The 25,370-nt window shown below is 34.3% G+C and overlaps 1 protein-coding gene across 6 annotated transcripts in view; it reads right to left on the bottom strand.

The window, feature by feature from the left end:
- Nucleotides 1-25,370, bottom strand: part of LUZP2 (leucine zipper protein 2) — a 423,019-nt gene that overhangs the window by 156,464 nt on the left and 241,185 nt on the right. For all 6 annotated transcript variants that reach the window (XM_072969688.1, XM_072969689.1, XM_015252087.3 and 3 more), the window contains one exon: nucleotides 19,749-19,811. In XM_072969688.1, the coding sequence (XP_072825789.1) occupies nucleotides 19,749-19,811 (63 nt within the window). The remainder of the gene's footprint in view (nucleotides 1-19,748; nucleotides 19,812-25,370) is intronic.

Genomic DNA, 25,370 nt, shown 5'->3' with positions numbered 1-25,370 from the left:
AATAAATACAATAAATGAGTGATCAGCAGGTAGGTTATAATAAAGATTTTGACAATGGTCTCTGAATTTTAAGTAGTTTTTCACATATCATGACACAATATTGCTAAAATATATTTACCATCTATTTCTGTAAATTTTTGTATATATCATACAGAAACTACTCTGGAGGTCCACTGAAAGCACCACTGTGTCCAATTGAAAGGTGTAACTTTGAGGCTAAATGTAAGTTTATAATGAGAAAGATTCTTGAAAATATGGCAGTCAAAAACATAGGACAGACTTATCTGACTTTGAATAAGATTTGCTTATTTAACCAACATTGGTTAATGTTGTTTAATAAACTAATATTGACAATAATGCAAAATAGTAGGTTTAGTGTAAGATCACTATGGCAGCTTGTACCTGTAAGATTCCATTATTCTTTTGAAATATTAACAAGAATTTCATATGTGAGAAAAATAGAGGCATCAAAGATGACTGTAAATTGTTTTACCTCAATAATGTCCACATTTGAGGAAGCTAGGAGGAAGCATTCTTTTTAGAACTCCTGTATTTGAAATGTGATTTAAACATACAAATACATATATTGAGTATTTGTATATACATATATGGAGTTCAAAGGAGTTAACTGAGCAGAAAATATGATGAAAAGTGTGCATTGGTTGGTCTACTCACAAACTTGAGTCTACTCACTTAGATGTGAGTGTAGATGGAAAAGAGAAAAGGTTTGAAGACTGAGGTCTGATGAACTGCAACAATGAAATAGCTGGAAACTTAACAAATAGCTGTCAAAGGAATGATCAGAGAAAAATGAAAAGATCCCAGAGACATGGAAGCATAAAAAACAAGTGAAGTGAATGTGTGAAGAATGTGAGTGAGCATTTTAAATATTTCTGATTATTTAATTAATATGAGAACTAGGAACTAACATTTGGATTTAGGAGTATGGAGTTCATTTTTGACCTTGAAAAGAAAGAACTGTCTTTATGAAGTGGGGTCAAGTGTGAATTTGGAAGACGAAAATATATGTAAGAACAAAAGTAGTTTTTCAAAGAGTTTTGCTATAAAAAGGAACAGGGTAACAAGGCAGTAATTGTAAGGCAATGTGGGGTTGAGCCATGATATTTTAAAGACGGGTGATACAACAGCATTTTACATAAAAAATGGAGAGAGCACTTGATGACACATAGGAGAGAAGAGAGAATTATTAGATATCCTTGAGTACGAGCAGACATGGATCCGATGCATAAGTGTAAGGACTGACTTCAGATAAGAGCGTGGAGAGTCCACCCAGCATAAGGAGTGAAGGTAGACTAAACAGTAACAAGGCAGACAGGTTTCTAGGTGTACTGAGAGCATGTGAAAGAATATTTCTTAATATGTATTAATAAGCGTTCCATCAGGAAACAGATGATACTATCAAAATAAGATAATTCTGAACAGGGTTAATTGAGGAGCTATTTTCTAAGATGTAGGGAGTGTGAAGGAGGTAGTGAAGTAGGTTGAAGCTGTAACCATTTCAGGCATGAAAGGACAAAAGAAGTAGTAATGAATCCAAGAAAAGAAAATTAATTACAGAGCTACACCTTGAGAGGAGCTGCAAACTTGGGTCAAAAATCTATGTATAGAGGGCCCTCAAATATCCTGACCTCACTATCCAGCTCCCTTCCATTAGCTGCCAGGGATTCACATTGGCTGAATTCAACCAGAAGCCAAAGACCAATGAATAGATTGATGTTGTCCATAGAGTACAGATTTATAGGGTACACAGCAGTGTTACAATGGGTGGAGGGTGGACTGAGAAGGGTAAATGAACAATAAATATCCAGCATGGATGGCTTCTAGATTTTTGATGAACTATGAAGCAGGGTGTGATGGTTAATTTTATATGTCAGCCTAGCTGGTTTTTGGCACCCAGATATTTGGTCTCACATTTTTACGGATATTTCTGTAAGGGTGTTTTTGGGTGAAGTTTACATTTGGTGGATTTTGAGTAAAGCAGATTGTTCTCCCTAATCTGGGACTGCCTCAACCAATCAGGTGAAGGAAGACTAGAACAAAAGATTAACCTTCCCCCAAGAAAAAGGTAATTCTACAGCAGACAGCCTTGAGACGTTAGCTATAACACTGGCTCTTCTCTGGGTCTTCAGCCTGCTAGCTTACCCTGCAGATTTCAGACTTACCAGCCTCAGTAATCAAGTGAGCCATTTTCTTAAAATAAAACTCTCTGTAGATAGATAGATAGATAGATAGATAGATAGATAGATAGATAGATAGATATAGATAGATAGATTGGTAGAATTTCATCTATAAATCACATACACACACTTCGTCTTGGTTCCATTTCTCTGGAAAACCCTAATATACCAGAATATTAACTGACAGTGGGGTTTGAAGAGGAGGCATGTGAAGTCTGAGGAGAGAGAAGGACATATAAAACAGGCATCTATCATAGGGGGAGTGAGTTAAGACTGTGAACAGTATAAGACTGCAGGCCTGCTTAACAGCAGTAAGGATACACTTAAGATTATTATTCATAAATTCAAAATAAGATCAGTTATCACCCTTACTTGATTTTCACCAGCCACAGTCTCCTGCACTGGGACAGGTGTAGGGAGACGTAACTAAATTTGGGATTTAGTCATGAGTGTACAGTAAAGGAAGGGCAGTATTAGTGAGATAAGAGTATTCAAGGAAGCAATTATTGGGATGAGTAATACAATTTAGGATGAAAGAAGGGACACATGAACACAAAGTGATTTATGGACAGTGACAAGGTTGTGACATCAATGAGTCTACGTCTGGCAATCAAGGCTAAACTACATATAAACCAAAAGCCAAATAAGTGCCATATCTTTCATTAACCAAAAAGTAAGAACACATTGCCAATCATTAAAGTAAATACTGCTTCCTGGTACTTGTTAAAAGATGTCTATTTAGTTATTTGTAGAAGGAGTTCAAATATTGAAATAGACAATATATTCTGCAAATAATTCAATAGATATGTCATGAAGAAAATATGTAAATGGTAAATCTCATTAAAACTGAAATCTTAACAATATGCAGTTTTACATTTGATAACAGAATTTTTAAAAAATATTTAGAAGAATCAAAGAGATAAAGTTTGAAGTCTTAGTTTCACACCATACATATGCATGCATGTATGGGTTTATTATATATTTATTTGGATAAATACATATATATGACACAGTATATAGGTACAGACAAATTACTGAAGATGTAGAATAGAATGGAGCTAAAAAACAGAACTGGAGATGTAGCTAGAGATATTCCATACATAAATTTAATTCCTTTTTTTTCCATCTCATTTTGTGGTGCTTTAAGTGGTTGTGAAAACACTGTCAAACTTTCAGAACTCTCCGTCCAGCCCTAATTATCCTAGCTTGTTTTTGAGATCCCTATGTAATTGGTGTAAATAGCATTTAATAAGGAGAATTAGTGAGTAAATCCAGGTCGTTCCACGCAGGTGGTGTCTCAGCGACCAGCCCTCGCAGTGACCAAGCTCTGCACACAGGCAGGACTCAGCAGTAACAGGCTTTGACAGCAATGATTACACTGATGCCACAGGCACACTGTAGTCAAGTATGTTGTACTGAGAAGCTAGTTTTATTAGCTAGAAGGACAATGATTGTGTATGAATCCGACTTTCTCATTTGTTTCTAACATACTACAAAGAAAGTAAGTGCGAGGGAAGGATCTTACAGAGAAAACAAATAGGGATGGGTGTTAGAGGAAGAATCATGAAAACTGTGACCAACTAGAAACAAATCAGACAGAGAGCTTCCCTCCACAGTCCTATCACTGCTTATGTTGACACTTTTAATAAATGCAAATGAACAGTCACTTGACAACAATATGTAATTTTGTCTATTTTAGTGTTAATTCACAATGAAAATAATTATGGTGTTTATGGCTAATTTTAATGAGATGCTAACTATAAGCTAGTGACAGTTCTCATCATTTTCCATACATTTAAGCTCACACAGTACATCTGTAAGGTGGGTATTACAATTATCTCTATTTAATAGTTGAAGGAAGTAAGAATGAACCTCCCCAAAGGATGGCCCATTACAGCTGTTGAAATAATAAGTTCTTTTTAAAATCTTCTCAGGCAATCAAGGAGCACAGGTCAGAGCTTGTACAACTTAACAGAAATATTTAATTAATTCACTCATTCCTCATTTGGGTTGGTTAACTAGGCCTGACTTGAATAAGAAAAGCTGTCAGTCCTTCTGTGTTTTAGTGGCAGTCATTATTCTCCAAGTGTACGAGTTCTACTGAAGAATCTACAAATAGCATCATTCTATTTATTTATATAGCAGTTTCTTATTGGATATTTGATTTATCACAAAAAATACCTAGAAGAAAATGTAGGTGAATAGTAAATTCATTCCAGGAAAGAGTTGGTCCTTCTAATCATTAAATCAATAATTACATAGATAGATGACAGGTAGATAGAAAGAAATCTCTTTAGACAAGTGGTAGTGTTATAAGCAAGCAGCCATTAATATGATGCTTACCTAAAAATTACCGTGAGACAATTTGTATATATGCTAATTAAAAAGTAAAACATAATATATATTCATCTACAGAGGGGTCAGGACTGTATTTGTTAGATATGCTTGTGTATTCTATTTTCCCATGGTAAGATAGTAGATCACATTTCTATTATTTTCTTTGTTCCTGTTTCTCTGTTTCTATACTCAACATGCATACATACAACTATAATTGGGAATTGAATTTACCTTTTAAGAGGTCTTATTAAATATATGCATGTATATTTTTTAATATGTATTACTTATTCATGAAATCACCAAATATAAATCATGAAAAACATAATATGCCTCTTGTATTTAGGTTTCTCCGACACACATTACAGTATCTTCACAACCTTGAGAGATTTGTGAGAGTCTCCATAAAAGAACGTAAGTAAGGTACCAAGTGACAGTGGGGGACAAATGCTCCCACCAAGCAAACATAAGTTACTACAATGGTGCGCTCAGTGCCACAGCCCTTGATTCCACCTGAAGGGCTGAAATTTAAAGCTTATAAAGTATGAACTCAAATAATTGCACTTGGAGAGTATTTGCAGGATGTTATATCTGTAGTTTCTGTGTGTTGTAACTGGTGCCAACTTGAAACAGTGCAACCACACAAAGAATGTGCTTAGATTTTTTGAGCCTCCAACTTTTCATCTGTGAGAGGAGGATGGTGGGCTAGATGCTGTCTGAAATCTCCTCTGGCTTCAATGGTGTACGTATATTACTTAGGTAGAATCCTAGGCACAGTTTTATTATCGGATATAATGATTTCTTTATCTTAAGTTTTTCATCTTCATTCTAATCATATTATAATGACATGTTAGGACTGAACTGACCACCAGGATCATCTTGTCAAGCTCATTAAACTTCCTAATGAAATGTCAGACTCTTCTGCCAATATATCATTGATACTCCCAAGAAAACAACAATGTCTCCTCAGGTCACAGGCTATTTAAGTCATTCAGTTATACATTTCCCAACAAGGTCCACACTCTAATAATTCACATATTGACACTTACAATCAAGGTTGGGACACCTTTCTAACAGGTCACCAATCATAAATCCACTAACTGCTCACTTATTCAAGCCTTGGATTGTTAATTCCCTCTTTGCTCCTTCTTCCCTTTTCCGCCCTGAGGAATTTAGAGTGCAGCAGCTCCTTAGAATGTAGCCGATACTGCTACTCAGCCATTAAAAAGAATAAAATAATGCCATTTGCAGCTTGGATGGACCTGGAGATCCTCATACTAAGTGAAGTAAGTCAGACAAAGAAAGACAAATATTCTAAGATATCACTTATAAGTGAAATCTTAAAAACAAACAGACATTATTTACAAAACAGAGACAGACTCATTTTTTAAAAAATGTCCAAATAATCTAAAATGCATACCAGCAAAGTCACTTTGAAATGAAACTTTATTCCTCCAACTTGGAAAATATTAGAATCTCATAGAATCTTATTTGGAAATAAAATGTCAATTGATAATTAAGATTTTCTTAATACTTTTTATCTTTAAAAATCAAAAAAAATGTTTTATCTAGCAACATTTGCCAGGTAACTTTGAACTGTGAGAAAAGTTATAAAAATTCTATTAGTTTTGTTTAGAAAAAAAAGGTTAAGTGGAATTTTGTTGAAGCCCAGAGTAGCAGTTTTCCATCATGTTAACAGAGGTATGATTATATCTAGAAAGAAGAAATCCAAGGAAATATGAGCAGTGTAACATCCAACGTGACAGAAACAGCTCTATGATGAGCACAGAGAGAGGTTTATTTTCTCACGGCTGTGGCAAGAATAGGGAGCCTACCTGCATGTGATACTTAGACAGATTAAAAGAGACGGTTATTTAGGTGGTTACTTTCACACTTATTTCCAAGTCAATAGTCACAGGGCTGGGAGGACAGTAGGTAGAGTGAGAAAATTACCTTAAAAGGAGAGGGGAAATTGAGTGCCTGGTTCCTTCTCCACTTTTCTAGCTCTGTGAAATTAAGCAACTTGGAAAGTTTCTAAGATGTAGTTTCCTTATCTCTTCCTTCCACTTCAGAACATGTTCTGCTTGACTGCTGGACTGTGCAAAGATTGGGCGAAATCATGCATACAAAAGGACTTGCCACCAAGAGATGTAATTACATATTTAACATGCTAGCCACAAGAGTGGCAATGACAGTGGCCGTTTTTATTCCTTCTTTGGTGAGAAATTTTTATTGTAAAAACATATAAAGCTGTCAATAAAATAGTTAATAATTAGTTTCTGAGTATCTACCACGTGATAGTCATGGGGTCCCTAAATGATAGTGAGAGTGGTGATACCAAAGGAGGAAAAGAGGAGAAGGAAGAAGAGAAGGAGAAAGAAAGAAAACAGTAAAGCCAGGCAGTTATATAGCCAGGGACTGGGAGAATGTATGCTTCAGAACAGAGATTCCCAAATCTGGATCCTGCTTCTTAAGATTTCAGATGCTTGATTTTCCTGTGACTATAAACTTATTTAAGTCCCCATTGTCATATCACTATGTCCATGATTGCTTTAACTACCTACCATTTGGTCTTAACAGCACCTCCAAATTTAGTAAGGGCCAATTATCTTTGGTCACAGTACATGCAGACCATTTAATCAGTTGTCCTTTCTCAGTCCTTCAAAGTTACCGAGTCCACACTTCTAGGAGAGAATCTGTTCCTCGTCCCGCCCAGTCACTCATGGCTGTAGGCGTTCACTGACTTGTGGCTGCCTATTTCCCATCTTCAAGACCAGCATATTCAAGGATCTCTATGCTCTGTTTTCGCATTGTCTTCTCCTCTATGTGTGTGTCAAATAATGACATGATGTCATTTAGGGTCCACCTACATAATTAGTATATTCTCACCATCTCAATGTTCTTAATCATATATGAAAAGACACTTTTTTCCTTATAAGGTAAAATATGTACAGATTCCACGAATTGTGACCTGCTACCTTTGGGCCACTTTTCATCCTACTATGTGTACTTTACATGTAACGGCTGATTTAAAAATATATCGTGAGTAGAGTAATGTTTAGTTTGTGAAAGCCAAATATTAATTGACAACATTTATTAGGAAGAACAAGGAGGGACACAATGATAGTTGTTTTCATAACTATTATCTCATTGGACTTTCATAACAACTGTGCAAGCAGATGTGAGAGTTTCTACTTAAATAGTGATAACATCTATATATCACAAATAGTGTCAGAGATACGATTTAAAGCTGGTATTTTTTTCTTTTTTTTTTTGTCTGTATGTTTTAACTCTGTTGACTATCTTACTACCATGACACTACTTTTGTCCTTCTTTGGTCTTTTCTACACCTTTGAGGGGGAAAAATAGTTTATAACTGCCTAAATAATTGTCTCAAAATATTTCCAACATTCTGTGAACTTGCACATTCACTAAAAATTAATAAAAAATAAGAATTTTCTAAACCAATTTTCTTTAAAGTTAACATTTTACTGCCATAAAAATAGGTTAAATGATGAAACTTAAAAAAAAATTCTTGATTGATGGCCAGATAGCTATGCATATTACATTTATTCATGACATGTACTAGAGATCAGCCTACTTTAATGTTCAATATTTTTAAACACTCCTAGAATAAAAAAACTCCAAATACAATTTACAGTCATTCAGGGATTTGTTTGAAATACTAATGACGGTCTTCTTGGAATTTATCCTGAGTTTAGTACTCAGATATTAACTCACAATTTACGTGTTACTGTTTCTGTAGACTAAGAATTTATAAACTTTGAATCTTGAAATCGGAATTTAAGGAATCCTGGGGATCACTTCATGCAAACCCCTTATTTTACCAATGACACTCATAAAAGTTGTGACTTCCCCGGCATGACCAAGTCACCAGATGCTAGTTAAAACTCCACTCTCTCAATCATCAGCCCAAGTCAAGTTTCTTTTCTCATGCTTCTTTCTTCTCTCCCTCACTCCCTTCCTTCTTTCCTCTTTTTTTAAGTTTTTTTTTTCTTTCATGCTTTTGTTCTTTCAATTCAGCATGTTAGTAACCGAAAATACAATACCCTGACTTCCAGCCCCATATAAAAAAGACTTAGGAGGGCAACTTTTAGCAGCTTCTAGCCAATTTGAGGTTTTCTGACTCTCTATGACGTTCAAAGTCATTTCAAGTTAATTTAAGGACTAATTCTCATAATTTGGGGGATTCTTATTACTAGTAATTACACATAGTGGTCCATCCCATTCAACTTATATAAATGTAATGTATTGAAGCAATCAGTATTTATTGTTCACTGAACAAATATTTATCAAATTATTACTATGTTCCAGAAAAGACACAGAGGCTATAATACTGAAAATATAATGTTCCTGTAATTATATCTAAAAACTAATGTGTATTTGGTTATTAATATTCTAGACACTTAAAATTTTGTTAATACGGTAGATTACATGTGTTGTGTGTGTGTGTGTTGTTTTAATAGACTTTATTTTTTAGAGCAGTTTGTCAGCAAAATTGAGAGGAAGGTACAGAGATGCCCCATATACCCCCTGCTCTAATAACTCATCATAGCTTCCCCCGCTATCTAGGTCCCCCACCAGAGTGGAACATTTGTTACAGCTGATGAACCTACATTAACACATCATTATTACCCAAACTCCATAGTTTACATTAAGGTTCTCTCTTAGTCTTGTACATTCTATGAGTTTGGACAAATGAATGAGATGACATGTATCCACAATTATAGTATCGCACAGAGTAGACTCGTTGCCTAAACTTTCTATGTTCCACCTACTCATCTCTCCTGCCCCTCTATCCTCTTACTACAACTTACTTTTTTATTGTCTCCATAGGTTTGCCTTTTCCAGAATGTCATATAGTTGGAGTCATACAGCATGTAGACTTTTCAAATTGGTTCCTTTAATCTAGTAATATGCACTTAAGGTTTCTCTATATCTTTTCATGGCTTGATAGCTCATTTCCTTTTACTGTTGAATAACATTCCATTGTCTAGATTAGCACACTTTATTTATCTAGTAACTTACTGAAGGAAGCTTGTTTCAAGGTTTTGGCAATTAATGAACAAAGCTGCTATAACATTCGAGTGCAGGTTTGTATGTGGGCATAAATTTTCAGTTTCTTTGGGTAAATAGCGGGGAACATGATTGCTGGATCAAATGGTAAGAATATGTTTAATTTTGTAAGAATCTGCCAAATTGTCTTCCAAAGTGACTACATCATTTTTCGTTCCCTTCAGACATGTTTTTTTTTTTTTTACCAATAAAGTGACAACAACAAAAACAGTGAAGTGTAAAAATGGACAATGAAATAATTATGTAATATAATTTCAAGAAATGTTATGCATAAAAAATAGCAACATGGTGTGTCAGACATGTTTCTATTACTCATGGATTTTAGAATAAGGCTATAAAATGTCTTAAGTTGCGGCTTTATATTTTTGTACATGGGTATAGTACAAGAAACGTTTGCTGTTTTGCCATTGGACCTATTTCAGGCACCGGATGACTTTCTGAAATAAAGCTAAATACAGATGAACTCAGAAAATAGTCATTTAGCATGTTAATTTTACCCAAGAAATAAACACCATAAAATTAATACTTATGTATTAAATCTATCAATGATCTCATTGTGTTAAAAAATACAAATAAACTTTTCCTGATTTTTAAAGTTTTCACAAAGAGCTACCCCACTGAGTAATTTGAAAAATGAAACAAAAAAAAATCCATAAACTTGTGTCTTATGGATTGCCTAGACTATTATGTACGTGTTTATAGTTTTACAAGTTATTAATATACAATTTGGACTTGTTTCTTCTCCTCGTCTATCATGAAAGCAGCACTTATTCCAACCTCTCATACATGCGTAAGTGGATTCCCCCATGAATTTCCTTTTCTCACACCTCTAACTAGTTGTAGCATCTTCAAAACACTCCCTGCCCTGGATCCGTATCTAGTCTATGTCTTTGAGTAAAGACTACTCGAGGGGTAAAGGCATCAGCAGAGAAAGGATGAAACCCATTTCAAGTTAAGACATTAAAGATGATTAGGCACTAGGTTCCAGTAATAATGCTGGACCCATCATGCACAAAGGAGAGAGAATGGAATGAAGGAAGACTTGAGAAGCAAATACAACAAAATGATAAATCTCTGAGGACTGAAAACAAAGCAGTTCTCCCACTGTCTTCCAGATACAGAGATGAAGAAGATCATCTACCTAATGTTATACGACTAAAGCTTCCCTAGTGCCATTTTTATTAAGAACCTGAAATGTAGCAAGTAAATATAAAATGAGAAAAGTAAAGATCTTTAATACATTTGAGGTGAATGAGTGTGAAATTATATACAAGGGAGTATTACTAACAAAAATATGGTGATGCAAATCCATCATGCACGACTTGGGACTTGAAATGATTAAAATATTACTTACATGCTCTGATCTGAGGGTGAGCTAGAAAATGAGTGAGGATAACAGGGAGCAATAGAAGTGTTGGATGGTTTCCTTTATACACTTTATTTTATCAGTCCAATATCTAGTCACTCTTTTGCAGGGCATCTTTCTTTCCTGTGGGAAATCCATCTATGTTTTGAGTAGGGCTGATTCCAACTAACAAAAGGACAGAAATGTGATTCAGACTTGGCCAAAGTGTCCCCACCCCGTCCTCCCCCCTCACCCCCACCCCTCGCCATTCCCCTGGCCGTGGTGATTGGCTCAGGCATGCAAACAATGTAGGCTCTTCACTAGAATTTTTCTGCTGGTGCAATCTGAAAAGACTGCCTCACTCGGCTAGTGTTTCTAAGCTGGTAAAATGTTAATCAAATGGGTTCTTGGACTTCTCTGCTATGTGAAGAGAGACAATATGAAAGATGGAATGAGACTGTCTGCAAGTTAGAGAGATTTTTTATTTAAATGAACTATGGAGTTTTAGTGTATTTGTTTGTTTGTTTAGAACTATTTCCTAAGCGAATATGTATTTGTACATAATATTGTTTACTTTTTAAAATATTTTACTTATTTGTTATTGTTATTACTTATTGTATTTTGGTGGTGGGGGAGGTACATAGATTTCTTTATTTTTACAGGTGGTACTGAGGATCGAACCTAGGACCTTGTGCATGTTAAGCATGTACTCTAACACTTGAGCTATATCCCCCACTACAGTATTGCTTATTGATGAACAAATTTTACCTCAGAATCCAATGACATTAATAACTATGAAGATGCTAACAGTTTCCATTTGTTACAAGCTAAATGTCTAAACACTTCAAGCATTGTTTTCTCATTTACTAAATTAACAATATTCTGAGGCACTTAAAACTTATGTTTCCTGAAGATATGAAATTAAGAAATCAAACCTTCCCCTTTGCCTGAAGCATGACAGAGAAAACTAGATTCTACCACAGAACAGAAACAGAGACCCAGATGCTGCAGGGGCACAAGATACAATTTCAACTGAGAATTATTCCTGAAATTGCATACGGTGTTGGCATCTAGCCAGCACTCTGAAGCAGGAAACTAGAATTTGGCGGAATTAATTAATTGCAACAGTAAATAAACTGACATTTTAGGTAGACTGTGATCTGCTAAAAGATAGTAGTCCTGGTTTACTTCAGAAATGTTGAATAAAAATTCTTGCAAAGTAGAAAGTTTACTGATGTAATTGTACGTGACAGTGGAACTTTCCAGATTTATTTTTCTGTTTATTGCTCTTTGGCTGTGTCCATCAGTTTGGCTGCCCCCATCCCTTTTTATAACACATACTAACAGCATTGGTTTGAGGACTAGAAACATATCTTTGCAAGTCAATTGGCCTGAAATTGTATTCACCTACAATCATCAAAATCAACTACTTTCTTCACATCAATAAACATCTAAGAATCTTCATAACTACAAGAAAACTTTTGAAGTATTAACCTTATTTATGTTTGCCCTCTTGATTATGAATAGCCATAAGTTCTAAGCCCTTAATTCTTTTCAAAACCCACCCCTTAAATGATGCATTCAGTGGCCACCACACCGGAGTAGGTTATTGCCTTCACCTGCCCCTTTGTAATATTTTATTGTAAAATGCTATTTCAATCTGGTTTTACTGTCAATATTTTGTGCAACTTGTGTAATTATGACTGTATCACAATATATGGCAAAATATGTTACTTGTTATACAATATTAAATTGTTTTTTACATTCTTCATGATCAGAGATTGTTTTGTATAGAAGGACTTCTTTAATAATGTCTATATCCTCAGGAACTAGCAAAAGATTGAGACAATGTTGGGAATCAAGTTATTTGTTTATTCCACAAATTAGTATCTAGGTAAACAAACCTTATATATGCATCTAAATAAGCAGTATGAGAGTATTTCCATAGACAGATTTACATCTAATAAAATCATTCTTCTTTCTCCATTAAAACATTGGCTAAGATTTATGCCTAATAATATGTTCCCTCCTTGCCTGTTCAAAAAAATATGCCTAAGCTGTTTACCTGGAATATACAAAATGGCACAGATGGTAGGGCTGTTTGACTAGTATCACCCCAAAATGCATGCCCACTTGGAACCCCATACTGTGCCCTTATTTAGAAAAGTTTTTTGCATGTGTAATTAAGCTAAAATCAGGTTACACTGAATTAGGCTGAGTTCTAAATCCAATAACAGATGTCAATAAAGAAGAGGAGGAACCACACAAAGAGATATATAGAAAAGGCCATAGGAAGATGGAAGCAGAGATTCTTGACAAGCCAAAGAATGCTGAGGATTGCCAGGAGGCACCAGAAACTAGGAGGAGGTAAAGCAGGATTATTCTCTAGAGCCTTTAGAGAGTCTTGATTTTAGACTCCTAGGCTTCAGAACTGTGGGAGAGTACACTATTATTGCTTTAAGCCACCAACTTTGGGTTACTTTATTACAGTAGGCCTAGGACCTAGTGCAAATGAGTTACACTAAACTTTAGACATGGGATACATAATTAACCAAAATGACCAACTGACCAGAATTGCTCAGAAATAATCACTTAAGAAAGGCAAACCAGCAGGAACAAAGTGAAAAGGTTGTAATGGAATTATCTGAAAACATCTCAGGCATGTCCTGGATTCAGCATGTGTTTGACTCAAACTCTCACAACTGTTCATCTGCAGGCAGGCATGAGAATCCATTTCAGAATGATGACCCTGAAGCACTCTGTCACATTATGAAATAGCCCATCATCTTCACCTGAATGTGTTTATTGAGGCAAGAAGATGAAATAATTTATTTTACAGAGACTTACAGCCACAAGAATTGAATCAAAATGGATTTTCTTCTTAAAATTTACTAGAGTTTTCTCTAGATCAGAGGTTGGTGACCTTTATTATTATTACTATTATTTTTGTTTTAGTCATGGACTCTCCTGCATCTGTACTTTATTTTCTGTTATCTCATAAGAATGATCAGGGAGTCCCTGATATCTTGCAGGCTCTATAATCATCCCTACTGTAGAGAATAGCAAATTAGGGAAACCAGCTCCAATCTCCAAATGAATCCAATAAATTGAGTGAACATTGGACACTCTGTCCAAATTTGGAGACAGATTCAAGTATGGTCTTTATTTATTTTTACTGTACACAGAGTCCTGGCCCTGTGTTTCTTCATATGTGAAAAAATCTGAATTATAGTATTTTAAGGAAGGTAGGATTCTAACTTTGAAAAACCAGCATCTTAGCTGAAGAAATAATTCATACTAAAGCAAAGTTAAAATCACATGGTAAGGACAGGCAAGAGGCCACATATTGCAACACGCACACATGCATAACTGAATATCCTGTCAGTGGTACTTACGATACGTTTCTCAACTATTCAAAACCCTTCAGTGATGGCTTAACATTTACTAAGGCTGGTTACCATGGACTGTAACCCATTTTTAAAGGAAAATTGTTAATACACAGGCTACCAAACTTTGGAAACTGTGGAAACACTGTTTCCACAATGCGAAAGTTTTTCATACTGTTAAACCCGTATCCCCAAGGAAAATTTAAGGCAAACTAATTGGAAATAAAACAAACAAATCTTCTCTGTTTCTAAAGTTCATTGCAGCTCCAGGGCAGACATGACTTACACTTTGCTAATCAGACACAATCCCTGCAAAATGTAGACACTACAGTCAGATACATAGGAAAGAGAGCTAGATGTTATCCGTTGTCTGATGCACAAGGGACATGCCGATGTGAAACTAGAGTCTGTAGGGATGGGAACATAAAACTGACCGGCAGCTTCCCGATCTTGGGAGAGGTAGCTCTGCCTTGCGACAGCCAGTCCTGGGGTTTGTTTGTGGAGCTGTTCTTATAGTTCGGCCCACAAACTGTATATATACCTCCCCTAACATTTTGTTGAGGTCTCTATATGGCTTAATAAAGTCATTTTCTTCTTATCAGAGTATTTTTTTTTTTTTTTTTTTTTAGTCACAACTGAGAACAGTGACTGGCACGTTGCCCCTAAAACCCCACGTTCTATTCCTCATGTACCTGGATGGGTGTCAGTGGTTACTTGGAACCTTTTGGAAATCCACAGCTTGGTCAGTGACTTCACCTGTAGCAAGATTTCCCCCACCCCCAGGCACTTATAACAACAGTGATAAAACAAAGCATTAAAAATTAAATTGGTTATTAGTAGGAAATAGAGAAGGCTAATTAGTATTTCAAAGTTGGGTTAAACTATATGAGCCATGCGAAAATTTGATGAGCAAAATGATTGAGAGACTAGGAAGAAAGGACAGCGGAGCCATGAAATTGTGAGAGGAAAAGCCTGCTAAGGAAGCAGCTTTGACTAATTTCTGATTTCTATCACTGGGTGGAGTAAGGCCCACTTTTACAGTTCTTGACTTTACTATTATCACTTTTTCAATGAGATTCCATATTTTATCTTTACCTTGAACTATCTTGAATGAGTCTCAGAAAAGTAATCAATTATAAGAATCTATACTAAAACAAACCACTGTAGAAAACAGTTGGGGTAGGGGGCTATCTCCCAACTTTCCTTTCTTTTCCTTTCCTTCCCTCCCTCCCTCCCTTCCTTCCTTCCTTCCTTCCTTCCTTCCTTCCTTCCTTCCTTCCTTCCTTCCTTCTTTCCTTCCTTCCCCCTTCTCTCTCTCCCCTTCCCTTTTCTTCCTTCCCCTTTTAACTCTATCTACTCACTAATTTAATATAGACTATGTTTTAATTTTAATCTAATTCAAGTATTTCCAACTATGTACTCCTTTAAAAAGTCCTGAACATTATCAAACCCACACATTTCATTGAGGACCTTCAAACTAATCAGAGAAGCCTGTCCCAATGCTTAATTTACCCAATATTCCAATACCTATTATCAGCATTTGAACCTTTCTAATATCTAGGGCCACTGTAGACACACTTATTTTATCCTAGGGGAAACAATGGACAAAATTAAAGAAAATTAGGAATGATAATGGAGAGAGGGTGTTTTAAAAGTGCAAAGTCAAAGAGAATTCTAAGCTTTGGAGTCCATAAGAATTTCTATATCACATGATGATGCAGTTATGGAAGTCAGAGAAGGAAAGCTAAGCTTTTTGTTTGTCTCTTTGTTTTATTTTCTAATGCAACTTTTTATAGTTGTTGTAACCATACAATATTCAAATACAAAAATGCAAAATAAGTAACCGAATGTAGAAAATGGATTCCATAAGAGACATCAGAATTAGAGACAGATTAGGAAAGTACTAGAAAAATGGTGTTAGAGCTACTGTAAATCAATTTCTGCATTGTGAGAAATCTTGTATTCTGCAAATGTGTACATTAAAATATAGAATGTATGAGAAAAATGTGATTGGGGAAGACCACTTACTGTGTAACTTAGTAATCATAGTATTAACAAACTAATGACAATAGTAATAAAAATACAACCACCATTTAATATTTTCTAGCATTTATCCCCCAAAAATTATAGTTAATCCTTTTTAGTCTTACACTTAGGATTTACTGTTTCCTCTTTTGAGATGTAAATCCTAAAGGAAACTGACTTCTAATATAGTACATTACCAGAATTAAATTCTGATGCATATTTTTCACTAATCTCTTATTTTAATACAGGGGGGAATGCCTTAGAGTCTTCTACATTCATGGTTTAGTCAGATATCTTGTTGCAATAAAAAGCATTTAAAAAAATGTTTTGAAGGCACTAAACCATCACTACATGCACTAAAGAGAGGCCCTTTTGTATATTTTCTTATGACAAAAACTTCTCTAAAATTTGACAAGGCTTTCCCCTGATTACTTCCCCTTTAATGTGTTGAGAAAAAAATACATTTAAACCAATGCAATTATTGAAAACTTACTGATATCATTCTAGTATTTATTAATTGCTAATAAGGTGATTTGATACAGAGAACTATACACTGTGGCAGAATAGATTTGACTTGAATGTTCCATGAGAGTATAAGCAGAAAGCAGTACCAAGATCTGAAACTTGGAGACCACCTACATCTCAATAAAGCTTCCGTGAGTAAAAGCAATCCAAGACACATGTTAAATGTGATGTCCATGTGTAGAGATACTTGTAAAGACAGATAAAATAAAGGAGCTGGAAATACTCTGATTAACTCATAGCTACTCTCTTTCCAGTCTCACTCTTCATTTTCTCTGTAAAATAGAGCCCCACTATTTCTTTTTCTCTCGCATTCTCACTTTGCCCTCTGTATTCTCCAAATATTATTCCCCAGTGTTTTTCCCAGTTATTAACACAGTCTTTGAAACATGGGCTGCCATGTATTCCAATTCCAGGTGTAACTGTCTGGATGGAAAAATCAAAATGGTTTCTGCCCTACACAGCATTTGCCTAAAAATAAAGTCTAAATATTTTGCCCCTCCAAGAGATGTCTTAAATCTTAAAAACTAAATCTCTTAAGTGTTAATATAAAAGTGCCTTTTAAGATACCTGCCTTCATACATGAAAAAAAATGCTGATCATTGTTTAATAACTTTTCAAAAGTCCCTTCTTCTACTGGGACTTCTCAAATATCCTCATTTGGAAGAAATCATTCAGGAGACTTCAAGCTTCTCCCAGAAATCTCTTTATTATCTGTATGGTCTCTTTCACCTCTTTGTATTTTGTTTAATCAGTTTATATATTTTTTTTTCTTACTCTTAAAACAAAAAAACCTTTCAGGAAGTGTCCATATACTTTTACTGTGCTGAGTATGGGTCAGTTACTTTGTACAGTTTCCACATAATGATCATCTGTCAAAATAATGAACCTGAAACTTCAAGGAATTAATACAAAGGAGTCAAATTAAAAATATTTACTTGATAATATACGCTCAGTATTAGGTTTTGTTAGAGAAGCCAAAAACTTCCTGGTTACCAATGGTTGTCTTGCAGATTTTCAATATGATGAAAGTGAATCGCAGCAAATTTAATTACAAAACTTACATTTGGCAGATATTACTTCTGAAGAGTTGTACTGCTTTTAAAATTATTCTAGCCTATATACTTAGAAAATTAGTATTAAACTTTAAAGGTATCCCCTGGGAGTAAATAAAACATTTTGTTAGTTCTCATATGTATCTATTATGAATAATTAATAGCTTGATTTTAAAAGGGCTTCCTTCTTAGTTGAAAACTAATTTTTTAAAAAATTATCACAGATTAAAAGTTAACTGATAATACATAAAGAGATACAGATTAGTCCATAACCTTCTCATTATTGTACAACCAGCTTTATGTTGTCGTGTGTGTGTCTGCATGCACGTGTATATGTGTTTGTGTACGGGTGTGTGTGTGCATGTCCAAATATACTGTCTTTTCTATTTTAATACTAGCTTTAACATTTTATTTATTTATTTATTTATAATTTTAATTTTTTAATTTATTGGGGGAGGTAATTAGGTTTATTCATTCATTCATTTATTTTTAGGGGAGGTACTGGGGATTGAACCCAGGACCTCATGCATGCTAAGCATGTGGTCTACCACTTAAGCTATATCCTCCCCCTTTAACATTTTCTTTAAACATTTCTTTTGTCTTAAATTGTTCATGGAAAGTTGCTGAATTGAATAATCTGGCGCTCTCACTGAGCCTCAGTAAACAAGAAATTATTTAGTAGTACATTCAGTATTTTGGTAACTCTGGTTTGCTGACATTTTCTACCATAAACAGTAAATCTAAGATTTAGGCTTCAGGGAAAACATTAAGTCCACCTCATTAGACTTTCTTAAGAAGACTTAGAACAAAAATCATTAGCTGTAAATGAAAATACAATAGAATCAAATAAAAGCCATTTAAAACTTTTCATGTTTTACTTTCTTCTATATATTTTTCGCACACCTGATAAACCATTTTAATGTCATACTCAGAGCACAAATGCTGACTCTCTATACCAAGGAATTTGCAAAGTCTAGTTTTTAATCTGGAAATCAAGGTGGAAACAATTTTGGAATAATGTAGCTCATCTGTTTCTGTAATGTCTCAAAAAATTGAAGGGAGGAAGGAAAAAAGGAAGGAAGGAAGGAAAGAAGGAAGCAGAGGAAAGAGCCAAGTAAGGCTAAAGTAACTGATTTGAGATTCAAAATCAACCTAGTGGGATTGATCAAGGAAGATGTATCATTAATAGTCCTAAGTAAGTAATTGCATTCAAGAAAAAAAAAATAAAAAGGTCAAAACAAATGTGATGGAGAAATTTTTGGAAAATAAAGTAGCTGTATAATAAGACAAAATATCAGAAAAGGAAAAAGCATAAAGCATTTTATAGGGTCCTTACATTTTAAAGGCTGTAAGGAAAGTGGTTACAGTTTATTTATTTATGTTAAATCTACATTACTCTAAGATTATTTCACATAAATTTTTCATTCTAGATTGGCATTTCCTAGCATGAAGTCCATTTCTAACTAGCTTTCTTCTTCAGTGCCTGTGATGTCATTTTGTAGACAAATGTATTCATGAAATAAAAATACAATTTTAATATTGCCCAAGCAAAATATAATTAGAAGGGAAAATTAACTGGAGATGTATGAACTAATAACATTATCAAATATATGTTAAAGTAGGGGTTATCTGTTTTGAAATTTTTAGCCCTACAGTTCCTTTCCTTTAGTACATAGCTAAAGGCCAAATGTGCATGCAATCAATACTCCAAAGATTACGGTAAATCAGTATGTGTGTTTGTGTATATTCTTTGACTTATTTAAGATTTTCCTGAAATAAGTCTTACCTCATTCTGGAGATCTCGGATCATTTTGGTCTTTCTTTCCATTTCAGTCTTTAAAAAAGCAATCTGAAAATAAAGAGAATACTATGTAGACACATTTCAAATTCATTTCTATAGGTTTTGTAAATTTATTTTCATGATTTTTGATTTTCCACAATTATGTCATTTTTCAACAAATACTAAAAACCAAAGGATTACAATTTTCACTCACCAAATTTTTATTGCTCAATTCATACATATATCCCCTAATTATATAAAAATTCCCTTTTCTCATATAATAAAAGATAATTTTTTTAAATTGAGAAATGCACATTATGACCATGATTCTCTTACCTATCTAAATCTCAATTTTAAAAAATGTAGCTCTTAAGCAAACAAACAAATAAAAACCCCTCGATTCTAGGGTTGGGCCTAGGAATCTTTTTTCTTAATACATTCTCCAGGTAATTTTGATGTACCACAGGTTTGCGAGTAATTGCAATGTGAAGCTCCTAACCTCAAAATCATGGAGCATTAAAGATACTGTACCAAAGACACCATGATGTTTCCTCCCGTATATGATATTGTTGGAATCAGTAAATTTAGGCCAGTTATTCAAACTGCATTTGTATATACATAGCATTTTTATCTGCCTGACTACATTGAAAAAAGTCAGTTACAGCATAGTAGCTAAAATTTGAGAATTTATGGTCACTGAAGGTTCACTATGATGTGAATGTATGATTGTGGCTGAAACATTTAATTTCTCCAATTTTCAATTTTCTGCTAGTCAGTTTAAAAAAATAAAAGGAACAGACAAAATTAATTTTACTAATATATTTCATTTAACTCAATATATGCAAATAATCATTTGACCTGTAATCGATTATTGATTTTATAAACAACATAACTTTAAAATGCACTGTGTGTTTTATACTTACAGCACATCTCAGTTTGGACTAGTCATTTTATAATGCTCAACAGCCTCATGTATCTAGTGTTATATATTGGACAACATAGTCTTAGAAGATTCCTGGAATGATACAAAAGGGACTGGTATTTTGGATTATCTCTAGAGATAAGAGAGTCAGTGGAAGTCAAGTTTAGGAGTAAAGTTAATTTTTACCATATATACAGATTAAAAAAAATAGTTCTGAAACTTTTCAAACATAAACAAAAGAACAAGAGTAATACTATGTAAAATGCTTCTGGGTCCATCCTATGAATAAATATATGTAAATGACTTGTCCAATTTTCTTCAGACCTTGTAAAAAAATGTTATACATTCTATTAAAGTCCCATCTAATTTTCCTTCCTTCCCTCTCCCCAGAGGAAACCACTATCTTGGATGTGATGTGTGTTTGTCTTGTGTATTTTTTGTACATTTTATTTGTTGTGCATTCTGTAGAATGTTACAACACATGTTAATACCTCATCTTTTCTGGCTTGTATTACCATTTTCTCAGATGGCAATGAAACCTAAACCAAACAATTAAGAAGATTTTTTTTTAATTTTGGGGGGAGTTTAGGTTTTATTTACTTATTTAATTTTACCTATTTATTTATTTTTTTATTGTTGAGGGGAAGTAATTATGTTTGTTTGTTTGTTTGTTTATTCATTTAATGGAGGTACTAGGGATTAAATCCAGAATCTTGTGCATGATAGGCATGCACTCCACTGCTGAGCTATACCCTTCCTGCTCCAATTTTTAATGGTCAAACTACATATAAAAAGAAGCAGAAGCCTGAGAATGGCCATGTCCATCTTTTTGGCCATAACAATTTTCAAGTTTGAACTATGAAGATACTGACAGCAACCTGAAAATGTGAGTCACCTCATTGTTCCATTAGGGAAATAGTTTGATTTGATTGATAAAACAAAGGTATCACTAGAATGGCCTGATCCCATTCAAAATTAGATATGTATGCAGAGCAGTAATATATGTCCCAAGAAATAGCCTTTACACCCATTTCTACTGTTTTGTGCTGGTGTCAGCCTACTGTCAACCAGTGTTGTGGCTGGACAAGCCTCTCTGGTTCCAAGATGCCCTCATCAATAACCATCAGGAAAGTTTGAAAAAAAAATAAAGGTTTATGACTTATAGGTCCAGGAAACTACATGGTATGCCTGGAGCCATACAGGGAGGTGGTAGGGGTTGGGAGGTAGACAGAGAGAAAGAGAATGGGCACAGCAGTGGTTCTGCTTTTACTGGGGTCGAGCCTGGGGGTCTAGGGTTTCAGGGCTCATTCTTTACTGGTGGGTTTAAAACATAAGACTGAATATTTAAAGTGAAAATGAGAGAGGAAAAAAAAAACTAAACAAAACAAAAATGGTCAGTAATCAAAATTAAATTAACCAAGACCTCTAAAACAAAAGAGACCGGGTTGGGGGCAGAGTGGGGAGGTGGCACTGGTTCCAGGCTGGGTCAGTGGTTGGCTGCGTGTTAACTGGAGATAGTCCTCTTTGAAATGGATGCCTCTTTGAAGGGGCTACCCCTGCAATCAAATCCTAAATTAGGCACTTGCATTACAAAAAGAAAAGCAAACAGTGAGGGCTTACACTATGTCTTACCCAGTACTTAATGAGCACCAGAAAATTTTAATGTTACAGCTTTGTCTTTAGTTTAGATCAGGAACTATTTGAAGCCGTTTTGGTTATATTAATAATCTGTCTTTTGCTGATACCATTATTTTCCCCTAATCCTCACCTTTTATAGTATTTATTATGTGTTCTCCATAATTAACACCTAACTCTAACAGTGCAATGAAAACATATTGCAATGTCAACAACATACTTATATAAATGTTAAACAAGGACAGAAAAAAACTTGAGAATGCAATATTCAAGTATTTAGAACCTAAAATGCATACAGAATATTCAACAGAGCATTTTGGAAACACTGGTTCTAGAAACCTAACAGATTTTAACAGCCCTGGGAAAATAAGAATTCCTAGAAGATATTTAAATAGTTCTCAGAGACAGAAAATACCGTTTATTTACTTTGAACAAAAAATGGACTAACACAATTCTTTATCTTTAATGAGAGTCAAAGCTTGAAGTTAATTCTTGCCTTCAGACTAATTATGTCTCACTTAGGGCAAGTTAAGCCATAAAAATTAACTAGTGTAGTGAAATGCATCCAAGGAGTATTAATATCTTGAGTTATTCTGGTTACACCTGAGAGCTCATTTTTCCTTGCTGTCTGTTAGATTGTTCATGAGGAACATAAGTCTGAAAGGTTTGTCACTCCATTATTTGCATAGAGATATAAACAAATGCTCACAAAAAGTATTTTCAAACAGAACTAGATCAAGACAGCTTGCCTGCTTTTTCAGTTTAATGTTCAAAAGTTAACCTTCTTTTATAGTTTTGTGCTTTAGAAGCACTATCACCTTTAAGTTTTATAGCATTTTACTATGGACTTACCAAATAATATGGGTATTTTCAACTTACTTTCATAAAATATACAATCCTTTTTATGGAAAAAGTCACAATAATTAGATACGTTATCAACACAGCACATCAGATTATCTGTTGTTAAATCTAAAAGAGCACAACAATATTTACAGAATCAAATCCAAATGTGTTGCTTCTATTTGACAGTGAGCAATTATAATGATCTTACTCTCCCCTTCTTATCCAACTTTCAACCACACCAACTATAGTCTTCCTAGCAGAAAGAATAATTACTGAATTATTTGCAACAATTAAAATATATATTAATTTAATCCTTAGAATCTTCAAATAGGGAGAAAAAGCACAAACTGAGTCTTTATTAAAGTTGGAAAGTGATGAGTTCCATAAAATGAAATCTGTCTTCTAAATTCCACCAGATGCAGATTTAAGAAAATAATATCATAGTTTTAATAAATATATATTATTTCCCTATTTGTTAACCTTTCTGTCATCTCTTTCTGGTTTGACTTAGAACATCAGTCATTCAATTCAAACCATAAAACAAATTTCCTCCAAAAGATAAGTATTATTTAATTCTGCAGATGTTTGCATTCACTGATCATGATGATATATTTTATTAACATAGTTTTGAATTTGTTTTCATAGAATTTTAACATCTATATTCATTACTAGAAAAATAGCTATTAGTTTACACATACAGTCATTAATTGACTTTGGAATAATAAGCGATGATGTTCATAAAATAAGATGAAAGTGTTCAATCTTTTTCTATTTTCCAGAAAATATTTGCCTATATTAGAAATTAATTGATCTTTGAAAATTAATAGAAATCACCATTAAAACCTTCTGGCTTTGGAATACTTGGGAAAGAAGGTCTTCTAAACATAATAAAATTCTAACAGTATTTTTTATTCAAGTACTAAGTTTCTTTTTGTAGAAATTTTGGCATTCTGTATTTATCTAGGAATTTACAGGCACATTTTCAAATATATCTGTGAATAGTTGCTCATAATACCTTATTTGTTTGAATTCCTGGTATGATTATGGTTATTTGCTCTTTTTTAATTAACATTTTAAAATTTGAATCTGTGTTTTTATTCTTAATCTTTCTCAAAGTCTATTTTCTAGCAAATTAATTAAACCCAAGGTGGGGGTCATTGGACCTCCAATCTACAGCTGGTCAGTCAGAAGCACAGGTGACAACCTGGACTTGAGACTGTTGTCTGAAGTGGGGACAGGGGTGTCTTGTAGGACTTTGATACAATTTTGTGATGGCTTAAAATTGATTACACACTCTGCTCAGTACTTTGCATGTATCAGCTCACACAGTCACCAAAATGTTAGATAAGTAGCACTGACATACTTTTTATAATAAAACATCCTCAGAAATATAAAATAACTTTCTTATCTTTCCTCAGCTAAGAAGTGAAGGAGATGAAATTAGAAAGGGAAGGGAAGTAGAATGACATTAGTTTAGTGTCTACTATCTATTGTATGCCAGATATAATTTAATGTTATTTTAACTTGAATCATACTCAAAATGTGCAGGTAAGAAAACCTGTAGAAGTTAAAGAGCTTGCTCAAATTTGCAGAGCTAGTAGGTGGCCCACTAGGAAATTAAATCCAGAATGTTCTTAACTCTGAAGCACATGTTAGGCTATGAACCCATTTAGGGAGTTTCTGGTTTAGGAGAGCATTTTGGGGTGAGAGACGAAAATCTCTCCTCAAGATTCAATGTTGAACCTTAAGAGAAGCACCGCAAGGATTCTGCAATGAGGGTAAGGCTGACTTGGTCAGTCCTGTCTCCTTCTTCCCAACTATATGTTGTCTCCACTTTTCCCATACTTGCTATTCTAACTTTTGCTGAGCTCTTTCAAATAGTCTAGCTTTCTTCTTTTGGGATGTTTGCATAACATATTGGAATAATCACAGGTTCATGCCTTGGCTCCTCCAAATATTAGATGTACCAATACAAGCAAGAGTTATTCATTTTCAGGAAAAAAAACCCCACAATACTGGATAGTTTCATTGTGAGGATCTGAGAAAATAGCACGAATGAACACTTTTGCTCTAACTGCCATCATTTGGGACTGGGCCATAAAGAAACTGAGATTAAATGTGATAGATCAAGACAGAATTGAGATTGCAATTAGGGTCACTGAGTAGGCTGAGTCAGGTTTTAAGGGGAGAAATCAACAAGTTGGTGCTAAAAAGTATGTCTATTTTTT

The sequence above is a fragment of the Vicugna pacos genome, chromosome 10 (genome assembly GCF_048564905.1).
Source record: "Vicugna pacos chromosome 10, VicPac4, whole genome shotgun sequence".
NCBI classification, from domain to species: Eukaryota; Metazoa; Chordata; class Mammalia; order Artiodactyla; family Camelidae; genus Vicugna; species Vicugna pacos.
The sequence above is the reverse complement of the archived record's forward strand: the minus strand, read 5'-3'. Positions and strand labels throughout refer to the sequence as shown.